This window comes from Chiloscyllium plagiosum, unplaced genomic scaffold (genome assembly GCF_037043375.1).
Source record: "Chiloscyllium plagiosum isolate Xiang-an unplaced genomic scaffold, Cpla_swu_hap1 HiC_scaffold_1, whole genome shotgun sequence".
NCBI lineage: Eukaryota > Metazoa > Chordata > Chondrichthyes > Orectolobiformes > Hemiscylliidae > Chiloscyllium > Chiloscyllium plagiosum.
In genome coordinates, this window is record NW_028270139.1 from 68,762,483 (window position 1) to 68,775,167 (window position 12,685).

Consider the following 12,685-nt stretch of genomic DNA (forward strand, 5'->3'; position numbering starts at 1 on the left):
CAGAAATTAGGTCATTTGGTCCATCAAGTCTGCTCTACCATTCAATCATGGCTGATAAGTTTCTATAAGATAATGCGATGAGTTCCTATAAGATGTAGAATGCGATGAGTCCATGGGCAGGTGAGCTGTGTGACTTGCTTCCTAAGCAGTGATTGACATGAGACTGTGTACTTGTATATCCAACCTATGTAGCCTGGATAGCACTGGCTTGTGGCTGCTCTCCCAGTGAAGGCCAACTCTTTTGGACCCTAATTGGCCCCACTCTTGCCTCTAAGATTGACAATACTTGGCCGAGTATACATTGGTCTTCAAGCATAGTATCGTGCCAGGGATCCTGGGATGTCCCAGCAGTAGTGAGAATTTCTGCCCATTGTAAGGAGCAGAATACGATGAGAGCAGTATGACAGGCTTGTGCTTCCTAGCTAATGGGGTGAGTTTTGAATGTTAGCGTGAGGAAACCTGCTGGGTCTTGTAGAGAGAAATCCTCCATGAAAGTTGAGGTAAGTGACATATAGGAGAAAGTGAGGACTGCAGGCGCTGGAGATCAGAGCTGAAAAATGTGTTGCTGGAAAAGCGCAGCAGGTCAGGCAGCATCCAAGGAGCAGGAGAATCGACGTTTCGGGCATAAGCCCTTCTTCAGGAAGTGACATGTACCCAATTCCTGGTAAGATTCAGCCCTGATTAAATGGCAATTATCACAGTGATAATTACGGGAGTTTGTTTAGCTATTGACTATTTTATTTCTTAAAACAGTGACTCCACTTTAAAGTACTTCATTGGCTGTAAGAGATGTCTGGTGATCTGAAAAATGCTTTAAAAAGGAAGTTTTTTCTTGTTTCTTTTATTTGACTTTTCCTTTATGAAAAAAAACAAAATCAAAATGTTTACCAGAATGTACCACTTTTAAAGTAAAGATATCAAAAAGTATCCTGATGCACGTCCTGTGTTACACGTAGAAAGGAAGCAGACAGCATTCAGAATTAATTTCCTGCCTACTTAAATTTACTGATCTTCCATTTCAATTCAAACTGAAGCGAAGGAGATAATTAAAGGCATATCTGTGTTGACAGGCAACTTGGGAAGAATTACTCTCCCGACAGATTGATCCATAAACCTTTAACATTGTGGGAAAGGTCACTTGATTGAAAGCAAACAGAAATGTCTCCGAGGCATTGGTATATCACATGTGGGCTTTCATTTTTACTTCATGTCAGTAAAGAAAATCCACACGGGGAAGTAGGAATTCTGGTTGGGAATCTTGAAAGTTATTATTTCCCGAATATCCCGCTGAAAGTAAACTGAAGTATTTTTGGCTCGAAGTCAGGCAATATTTTGGGTGGGAATACAGGTGGGGAAGGTAGGGTTAAGGCACGGGGTGGAGGGCCATCCTGGGGTCAGTCAGAGATCGAGTGGCAGATTTGATCGATTGGGTGATGTGGGCTGGATAATGTGAGGTGAATGAGGCTGAGTTTGCTTATTGGGATTAGAGGAAACACTCCTGCTCCTCCTGATCCATAAGCAAAGCTGCTGAATCTGGCATTTCTTTTTTGTTTTTAACCATTAGATTCCCCGAGCCCTGCAAGACGTAACATCCATGAGTTAAAAGTAGAAATCCAATTTTAAAAAGTGGCACAGACAGATCCTTTAACACTGCAACTATCAGAATTGTCTCCTAAACTGGATATGGGTGCAGTTAGTAACATAATAAGGAAAGGATGAGACTGTGTTTGAGACCTCTCTTTATTTGTTGCAGCCACCACTAACACTAGAATTTGGAAGAATAGTAATCTACACAACTAGCCTTCGTGTTGTGAGGACAACATTTGACCGCTGTGAGATAGTGAGGAAAATTTTCCAAAATCACAGAGTAAAATTGGAAGAGAAAAATATTGCTTTGAACAGTGATTATGGAAAGGAGCTAGAAGAGCGTTGCAAGAGAGCTAATGAATCACCTTCCTTACCTGTGGTGTTCATCGATGGTCATTACCTTGGGGTAAGTCGAGAAGTTCTGGCCAATTGCCAAAATGTGTTTATTATTTCATTTCACCTGATTTTTGGGCAACAGAAAAAGAACAATACATTCTCCACTATTCTAATGAATCCTATTTCACATTTAGTCCTTAATGTGTACATTTACCTATTCAAATTACCAAGATTAAGTCACGCAGTAAACGTTGAGTGATGAGAGATCAGTGAGCGGTCAAATAGATGTGAAATTTAGCTTTGGTGGTGATCATTCATGAAAAAAGGATTGACTTTTTTTAAAGTTGTATTTTGATTTTAGATCCTGAGTATGAGTGCCTTTCAGATCGAGATTCAGCACAAGCTTGAATTTCTCCCCACATCTAAACCTACAAAGTATTACTTCCACAATTGTAGTGCCATGAAAGTTTAGGAGAATGGGTTTTTACAGAAGTTTGATAAAATTGTTCAAGTGAGTAGTATTAAAGGAATGGCACAACATAGACAGAAAGTTGGTTATTGGGCAAGAACTGGTTAACATATTAGGTTCAATTGGGCAAGAAAGGAACTCTCATTCCTTGTAATCAATGCTAGTCTCATTTTAAAAATATTACATGATATAGTTTTTTATGATTCGTTCATTAACCGGTTCAAAGATGTTATTACAAACCTCTGGCCAGGTGGGACTTAAACTCAGGCTTTCTGGTTCTCCCTGTGCCATGCAAATCCTCACTGTATTGTGTATGGAATATTAATCAATCTGTTTTGACATCTTATGACACACCTCTGGGGCAGGCTATACTTGAGTCCAGGCCTTCTGGCCCAGAGGTAGGGACTGCACCCTTGCACCACAACAGCTTCTTGCCCATGTGTCTGTTGTACCAATATAAAGTTAGCACCAGGCAGGAGGTTCGGAGAAATTTATTCACATAACATTATTTTTGGATACTTTGCTACAGGAATAAGTTACTGAAGCAAAATGTATTGAATCTTTTAAACAAAATAGTGAAGAAATATTTCAGGGAGAAAAAGGAGTAGTGCTATCTGTGTTGTATTTCTCTAGCTATGAGCTAGCACAACCATGATGGACCAAATGGTTGTAAATAGATTGGTACACTCCACTCTCCAATTCCGCCCCATTTACTAAACCCCACACTCTCCGTCACGATCACTCATTTGTGACTACCCACTTCTCAGATGACCAAACCACTTGCCTGGTGTGCAACACATACCAATACCTACCTCTGTGTCTTGTCTCTCCACTCTCTTGAGATTACACTCCAAATCATGTTACCTCTTCTCTCACCTCATCCCACCATATTACCTATACCCAGAGGTGCAGGATACTTACCTGTTCTAGAGCTACAGCCTCTTCGAGAGCATTCTCTGGCAAACAAGGAATAAAGCTTGGCATCTGGATGGAGAATCTATTAAAACAAAATGCTTACCGTCAGCTAAAACCAGAACAGTCCACCACTTGGAAATCAAGCCCCAGAAAATATCAGTCTTCAGTGGTTGAACATAGAGTCTAGCCAGTATATTTTACATCCTCTCCTGGAATCAGTCATCTGAACCTTCTCTGAACTGCTTTTATTGTATTTATAACTATTTTCTAATCAAACTGTTCAGAGATGTTATTATACACCTCTGGTACAGGTGGGATTTGAAGCTGGGCCTCCTGGCCCAAAGTTAGGGATAATACCACTGCATTTATTTTCTTTCTTAAAACTGGAGCTCACCTAATGTGGTCTCATCAACATTCTTGTTATGATTGTAGTTAAAATGGATTATCAAAATTCAATTTTCATCATTTGACAACAAGACCCAAGACTTCCAGAGAGAAAAAGTGATTTTAAAAAGAATGCTGCTAGTCTCCCTCTTTGCCTCCCACATTAGTGTGGCTACATTTCATTTGGTTCCAGGCTTTTATCCACTTCCAAGTCTACTAGAAGTGTGAATACCTCCTCCCACTCAATGTTAATTTGTTCAAGTATATCACGGTCCCCCTCCTGATTTCTATACTGACGTTGTCCTTCATTGCAAAGTACTCATTTGAAACTCCAACCATGTATTCTGGTTCTGCAAAGAGATTGCCCTTTTGGACCCTAATGGGCCCCACTCTTGCCTGGGTCATTCTCTTGCCTCTAATATCATTATAAAATGCCTATGATTTTACATAATGTTAACAGCTGGTGTTTTTTCATGTTCCTCTTTGCTCTCCTAATATCTTTTTAAAATAACTTCCTACACTTTCTATATGCTTCAAGAGTATCTGCTATCTGGAGCATTTGACATCTACCATAGGCTCCTTTTATTTATTGTCCAATTCTGAATATCCTTTGACATCCAGGGTTTTCTGAACTTGTTGATCTCACCCTGTCCCTTTATAGGAACCTGTTGGTCCTGCACATTCATTACTAACCATTTGGATGTCTCCCATGGCTCTGACGTGGATTTTCCTGCAAGTACCTGCCCACAGTTCACTATGGACAGATCCTGTATTTTCTTATTAAAATTGACCTTCACCCAGTTCAGAACTTTTACTTCCAATCTACTTTTGTCTTATCCATAATTACCTTGAATCTTACTGAATTTTGTTCACTCTCTCTGAACTGCTTCCTCACTGACACGCTGACTTGCTCATCTTTGTTGCTCAACATTAGGTCCACCTCTTTTGTAGGACTTTCTACTTGCTGGCTTAAAAAGCTCTTTTGGATACAATCTAAGAATTCTGCCTCCTCTAAGTTTTTCACTTATTCCAGTTAATACTGGGGAAGTTGAACTACCCTGCTATACTTATGCTGTTATGTTTACGCTTCTCTGAGATGCCTACATGTTTGCCTTTCTTCTTTTCCTGATTATTTGGATATTTATAGTACAGCCCTAGCAAAGTGATAGCCCTATCCCACCTCATTTTTTCCTCTTCGCAAAGTCTTTCAATCAAAACACAATCTGCTCCAGAGTAAATCAATGTGTTATCTGGTTCTTAGCTTCTTCTGTAATCCTGAAGCAAACCTGAACTGCATGAATTGTATCTTCCCGATCAGCCAGTTTAATTCTATGAATGGAGGATTTGTGATTTTAAGTCTGCTTGGATGTGTAATATCCTTCTCCATTATCATTATATTAATTATTTTTCCTTCACTGATTTAAATTACGTATTTGAAAGCCAAAAGAGAATTTTAATTTTGCTTTGTATATATAATTGCTGTTCAGTGTTTAAATTGTACAATCACTTCAATTGTTTTAAACATTGTTCTCATCAGCAAGTTTGAAAAAAATTATTTAGATTAGATTCCCTACAGTATGGAAACAGGCCCTTCAGCCCAACCCTCCCCCCCTCTGACAAATGCACCTAACACTATGGGCAATTCTCCTGGCCTGCAGAGGACCCAGAGGAAACCCTCACAGACACAGGGAGGATGCGCAAACTCCACTCAGACAGTTGCCCAAGGCAGGGATTGAATCCAGGTGCTGGGAGGCAGCAGTGCTAACCACTGAGCCATTTGCTTGAATCACTAGATAATGAAGATTAATTGTTAATAAGACTCTTTCATTGAGAAGCTTTGTTGTTTTATTAGAGATTTCTAACTTCTATCTTATTTTCTTTTTCAGAAACTTTCTTTCATTTCTGACACGTAAAGTTGAAAATCATCTAAATGGTTTATAATTATCCTCCTACTTATGCAAAAATATTGTTCATTTAAAAAATTGCCAAAATGCTTTAAAATGAAGAAATACACTCTTTTATTTTTACATTTATATTACTTCTTCTCCTTTTTAATTGTATCCACACCTTTTTTCATCAATATGGTGAAGTCACACTGTTTCTACTTATTCTCCTTTATATTCATGTCATTATTTTAAACTGAAAAAAGCACAGTATTCCTGATATCGCATCCTTAAGAAAAGTTTCTGTTGTATAATAAAATGTTTTTTCTCCTTCAAACCACTGATTCTTTTCAATGAACTCCTCATTTGCCTTTTAATTTCTGACTCTAATTAATTCAATATGCAGCCATTTTAACGATTTCCTGAAAGAGTGACCTTTTATCAAACTGTTTTCACCGAATTGTCCAATGATTTTCAACAATTTTATAAATAGCTGTTTACTAAACGTAACAATATCCAGTTAACTTCACAGTCTGGAATTCTTCTTCAAATATAAGAACTTAAACACATGTTGCCAGGGACCTAACTTACTTAGGATGCCTGATATTAACCATTGTATCCCAAGTTTACAATTTTGATTTTTATCTTGTAGCTTTGATAAAACTCTGTGTGGTCTTTGGAGGTCTTCTCAATTATTGCGTTATTTCTGTCTATTTTTATGCTTCTTTAGACAGACTTAGTGCTACTCCAGTTTTTTTTTTAAATTGCTGGCTGCTGTATTCAGAGAGACAAAACAACTGCAGACCTGGAACCCAAAGTAGACAAACAGGAGGCTGGAAGAACACAGCAAACCAGGCAGCATCAGGAGGTAGAGAAGTCAATATTTTGGGTATGAAACATTGACTTCTCCACCTCCTGATGCTGCCTGGCTTGCTCCATTCAGAGAAGCTGACTGGCTGTGTGTACTTTTGAGCGACTGAATATTTAAAGATATTCTCACTGTTTTCTGACTGGAATTCTCTCTTCTTTCAGTTGGCTGTGGCTTTTGTAGAACTGAATATTTCCTCAGGCTCACAGGATCTGGTCAAAATCTGTAGAGCTGTAAATGACAACAGGTGCCCAGCACTTGGTATAGTGCTAGAATAGAAGAAATGCTAATGCTTTCCTGGACCATCTGACATACCTGGAGGTGGGGGGATATTGACTTTCACCAATCCTCCTTATTGTTCTTAGTTACTAAAGCCAAGTGGGGAAAGATGTCCAGGCAATGTCTTGAGCAAAAGATAGGCTCAATCTTCAAAACAGTATAGGTTCATTACAAATTACGCAATAGTAAACTTCATTACATCAGGAATGCATAATTTGTGACACATCAGATTCACCTGAAGAGTGTGTATATTACCATAAGCCAAAGCGGCTTAACATCAGAATAACTGGTGCTGCAACACTTTCTTTAGCTTCTGCTAAGATAATTTTTTTACAATCTGATTGGTGGAGTTTATCTATTGATGCGAGCTAACCTTTTTAGGTACTAGCTGTCAAATGTGTGTTCACTCACTTAACCTGTCCATATTCATCTCACATGATTGTATTTCCATACTTATTATGGATGTAAAAGGGAATTGGGGAAAAAATGGAGAGAGATTTTCTCGGATTTGGGGAAGGATGTCGAATTAACATAGTTGAGTTCCTGTTAAGGACAATTAATGCAGAAAGAATGAGCCAGATTATATAAACATTGATGATTTTATGACTCTACGACCTCAAGCCAGTAAAAAAGTAGAAAACAATTCAGCGAGGTTGTGTTTATATCCACCATTATATTTCCAGTAGATATTGCTATTATGTGACATACATGCTGGGAGAATTGTTTCATAAAATCTATTCTTTCCTGCCATCTGAATGCAATTATGCTTAGCCATCAACTTCACAATAGTGCTGCTGCAAATTCATCACTGGAGTTTTTATTTTCATACACCTTTTGTAATACATTCTATCTTTTGAAATTGTGCTGTTTTTAAAAAAAATATGTATAGCTTCCTGAACAATTGTAACACTCACTCTTGCCATTTAAGAAAAACAGTAAGGGCAAAAGCTACAAACCTGCAGTTGTTGGACAATTACTGGAAACCAACAGGGACAGAACAAATGATCTCTTGAACTTTTACTGCACAATGCAAGTGTAGATTTGTAAAAGATAGATCAAGTCTAACTCATTTGACTAAATTATCTGAGGTGATCATGAACAAGTTGAACTGATTTTTGATGTTGTCTATACAGACTTACAAAAGGCAATTGATAAGGTTCTTCACAAGACATTATGAGAGAAATCAAAGTGTGTGAGAACAAAAAGATTGTAGATGAAGTTAAATATGGGAAGTATGAGGCCATCCACTTTGGCCTACATGGCTCCCTAGTATGTCAACTAAACAATTAAAAAACATAGAGTTGATTTTATGGTAACAAATCAGACAGCTGGTCCTCTGATGCTGCCGTGATATAGTGTGCCATGATGTCAGGTTGGTGCCTGACTGCTCTCATATAGAAGGTGAATGGAAACCTGCCCAGCTTTCATAAATGATCAATTCAATTGGCTTCAAGACAATCAGTCAATACAATAGAAGGTTGTATTTTACGGGCTGTGCCTGAACTAAATGGGACCAAATCCTAAACTGTCACATAGGCCCTAATGTTACAGTGAAGATATTTATAAGATGATAATGTTTAGAGATTGTAACTTTAAATTTAAAGAAAGCAGGACATGTGACCCTATGCTGACACTGACAGTTGTACTGGAGGTGGTTTCAACTGAGGCATTCCAGAGAGAATTGGGTTGTTATCTGAATATGAACACTGTGCAGAGTTGTTGGGAGAAGGTGGGGAAATGGCACTAGATAGCTTGTTGCTCAGAGAAGCAGTGCAGACACAATGGGTCAAATAGCCTGCATGTGTGCTGTAACAATTCTTTTCAGCATGACCCGACCAAAGACCTGACACTGAGGATTAGCTACCTGTGTAGATGCAGCTTCAGTTACCTTTATTTTTCTTTAACATGATCGTGTTTGTGTCATACATGATTTGTGGATTGGATCCTGCCCTCCAAAAGAGAAAGGTGGGGTCATGAAACTGTGATAGATAAGACATACGCCTTTCAACATTTCAGTTGGAATTCAATTCTTACTCGCTTTTTTGTTTGCTAAGGAATCAATTCTCCTTTAAAGAAAACAAATACTTTTTCAACAATTACAAGAATCTGGGAAGGAGCACCAAATTGTCTGTCTCATCAGAGTACAGCTCATAGCAATGTTCAACTCTCCGGGATATCAGTTCTCTTCTTTGATGAGCACTTTTCCATGTGCTAATTTCATATGGGCAGCTTTGATCACCAAAGGAGCATGTGGCCTCTTGATCCAACTGTACATAACACATAGATTACCATTGTCACAGGCAGTTTGGATTTTTTAAAAATCATCTACAGAATATACGCATCACTAAGTATGTCAGAATTTATTGCTGTTCTCTACTTGTCCTGGGGAAAGTAGAGGTAATCTCCCTTCCTGAATTTCTGCAGTCCTTACGATGTAGGGCCATTAACAGTGCTATGAGGAAGGGTTCTAGCTCAAGCGACAATTGAGGAATGGTGATATAGATGCAACTCAGGATGGTGATGTGCCTTGGAGGGGAATTTGCAAATGATGGTATTCCCATGCATTTGTTGCCCTCGTCCTTCTAGATGGGAGAGATTGTGTGTGTATTTGAAAGATACCATCAATGGAGCTGGGTGTATTACTGCAGTACATCCTTGTAGAGATTACCTACTGCTGCCATTGTGTTTTAGTGGTGAAGGAAGTGAATGTTGAAAGGTTGGATGGGGTGCCAATCAAATGGCCTGCTTTGTTTAGATGTTGTCAAGTTTTGTGAGTGTTGGTAGAGCTACACCCATTCGGACAAGTAGAAAGTATTGCATCACATTTGTCATTTGTGCTTTCTAAATGATGCATAGGCTTTGGGAGTCAGGCAATGCTGCAGAATTCACAGCCTTTGAGTCGCTTTTGTGGCTAAAGTATTCAAATGGCTGGTCCAGCTCAGTTTCTGGTCAGTTGGGTTCCAGGATGTTGATAGTGAGTAGTGTCCAAAGCCCAGCCATCGTCAACTGCTTCATCAATGATCTTCTCTCTCTCATAAGGTTGAGGTCGAGATGTCTAACAATGATTGCACAATGCTCAGTATCACTGGAAACTCCTCAGATATTGAAGCAGTCCATGTTCAAATGTAACAAAACCTGGAAAAGATCCTGAATTGGGCTGACAAGTAGTAAGTAACATTTGTGCCACACAAATGAAAGGGAATGATCATGTCCAATAATAAGATAATCTGGCTATCACTCCTTGATGTTCAAAGACATCACTATTATTGAATCATCCACTATTAACATCGAGGGTGTCTACCATTAACCAGAAAGTGAACTGGACTATCCATATAAATATAGTGGCTACAAGAGATGGTCAGAGGCTAGGAATATTGCAGCGAGGAGCTCATCCCCTGACTCCTAAAGCCTGTCCACTATCTACAAGGTGCAAATCAAGATTGTGATGAAATACTTCCTGCTTGTAGTTCCAACAGAAGTAAGGAGCTTGACATCATCCACGCTAAAGCAACCTATTTGATTGTCACCACATCAACAAGCAGCCACTCCCTCCATCACTGACGCTCTATAACAGCAATGTGTGCCATCTAGGAGATAGCAGAAGTTCACCAGAACCCTTAGACAGCAACTTCTAACCTACAACCACTGCTGTCTAGCTGGAGTAGGGCAGCAGATAAATGGGAACTCCACAACCTATATGTTCTGCTCCAAGCCACTCACCATCCTGACTTGGAAATATATCGCTACTCCTTCAGTGTTGCTGGGTCAAAGTCCTCAAATTCCCTCCCTAAATGCATTGTAGACAGTGCACTATGGTGTGTGGACTGCAGCAGTTCATCGCCACCTAGAATCATAGAATCCCTACAGTGTGGAAACAGGCTATTTGGCCCAACAAGTCAACACTGACCCTCCGAAGAGTATCCCACCCAGACCCATTCCCTTGCCCTTATTACTCTCCATTTTCGCTGACTATTGCACCTAGCCTACACATCCTTGGACACTATAGGCAATTTAGCGTGGCCAATTCACCTAATCTGCACATCTTTGAACTATGGGAGGAAACCGGAGCACCCAGAGGAATCCCACACAAACATGAGGAGAATGTGCAAACTCCATGCAGATAGTCGCCCGAGGCTGGAATCAAACCCAAGACCCTGGTGCTGTGAAGCAGGAGTGCTAACCACTGAGCTATTGTGCCACTACAGGCAATAAATACTGGCCCACCCAGTGATGCCCACGTTCCATGAATTATTGCAAAAGAAAATAGATTTGTAGTCGATATTTGGTGAGAACAAAGTAAAGTATGTATCTCCTTCTTGTTGGTTGCCTCTATACTATACAGAGTATAGTAGCAATGTTCTGTAGAATTCAACCAGCTTGGTCAGTAATGGTACAACATTTTTATCACTTATCCAGAGTACATTTCTGTGCCCTTGTCCCTCAGTGCTTCCATCAAGTGGTTTTCAATATGAAAAAGTACTAATTCAGTGCATATCTACTCTGTGCCTGCCCCTGTCCTCTCCACAAATTTGCTGGCAACTTTCAGACCTTGGAACATCTTGGCTATTGGGTCTATCCTGTGAATCAGAAAGTCTTTGCTTTTTGCTTCAATGACAGAAAGACCTGGAGTTGGCATATCGGGAGAATTGGCACTACATTTTGCAGACAGGGCTTTTTGTCTGCACTTCACAGCAAGGCAAGACAGAGGTACCAGAAACGTTTAAGCTCTGGCTGAGAGGAAAAAGCTTAAAAAGACAAAGGAAGGTAGGAATGCTGTAAGAATCCAGTTAGGTGCAAAGTGAATGGACATGACATGAACAAATGAGCAGCCCCGAGATTCTCATTGGTCCAGTCCATGAGCTCCATGATGTCTGTCCCTACATGCAAAGTATCCTTACAGCAACAGTACAATGAAAGATGTTGATGAGGAATCACTGGGCTCGAAACATTGACTCTGCTTTTTGTCCATAGATGCTGCTGACCTGCTGAGTCTCTTCAGTAATTTCGGTCTTTGTTTCAGATTTCCAGCATGCTCAGTTATTTGTTTTATTTTATTGCAATGGAAGGTGCTGATGCAGCATCAAAATGCAGAAGTGTACAGTAAGTAGGTCAGGGATGATATGGCAATGCCGACATCAGCGACTGCTGCCCATGAAGCATGACCTGAGATGTTTAAATTGTTTTGGTTTATTATTGTCAGATGTACTGAGATACAATGAAAAGTGGATTTTTTGTGTGCTAACCAGACAAAGCATATCTTTATATGTGAATGTTGCTGAGGCATTCATGTTCGAGGTTTGGAGAAAGCAGCAAGCACTCTGACTTTGTGCTGTGATTTCTTGGAGTTCTATCCGTGGGTGGGAGAACGGGAGCATCCATGTTAATGGGGTGTAATGAAAGTGATAATGAGCGACTATCTCCATTAATAGGCCTCTAATCTTTCAGTTCAAAGAATCACATCTTGATATCCAGGACTTGGTTGGAAAATCAACTTGTGAAGGTCCTTGCTCAACATCTCACCCAATTTTCCTAAATTTCTCGCCTATATTGTTTAGGGCCAAGGAAGACTTTGCCCATAAAATTGACCCTTGTTTGTAAGATTGTTGCATGAGTGCAAGTCAGATAAAGATGTTGACAAGTCCTTTAACAGCTGATAAGGCAGAGGGAAGAGCAGTTGCATGAGTGCAGTTGTTGTTGGTAGCTAAATTGATTACATCAATCCATTGCTGAATCCAAAGTCTATAACATGTCCACATAGTCTTTTATACACCTGCCATGCCAGTAGAACTTGTACAAAAATAGAACCTGAAAATGTTGTAGAAACTCAGCAGGTCTGGCATCTTCTGTGGCGAGAGAAACAGAGTTAATGTTTTGAGTCCAGTGACCCTTCCTCAGCAACTTCTGTTGTTGCAGATCTTCAGTATCTGTAGTTCTTTGTTTTATTATAGTAGAATTTGTAGGTAG

At 39.7% G+C, this 12,685-nt stretch overlaps 1 protein-coding gene across 2 annotated transcripts in view; it reads left to right on the top strand.

The window, feature by feature from the left end:
• The window catches only part of grxcr1a (glutaredoxin and cysteine rich domain containing 1 a), a 102,320-nt gene that overhangs the window by 32,453 nt on the left and 57,182 nt on the right, over positions 1 to 12,685 (top strand). For both annotated transcript variants that reach the window (XM_043692026.2, XM_087990551.1), the window contains exon 2: positions 1,754 to 1,993. In XM_043692026.2, coding sequence (XP_043547961.1) covers positions 1,754 to 1,993 — 240 coding nt within the window. The remainder of the gene's footprint in view (positions 1 to 1,753; positions 1,994 to 12,685) is intronic.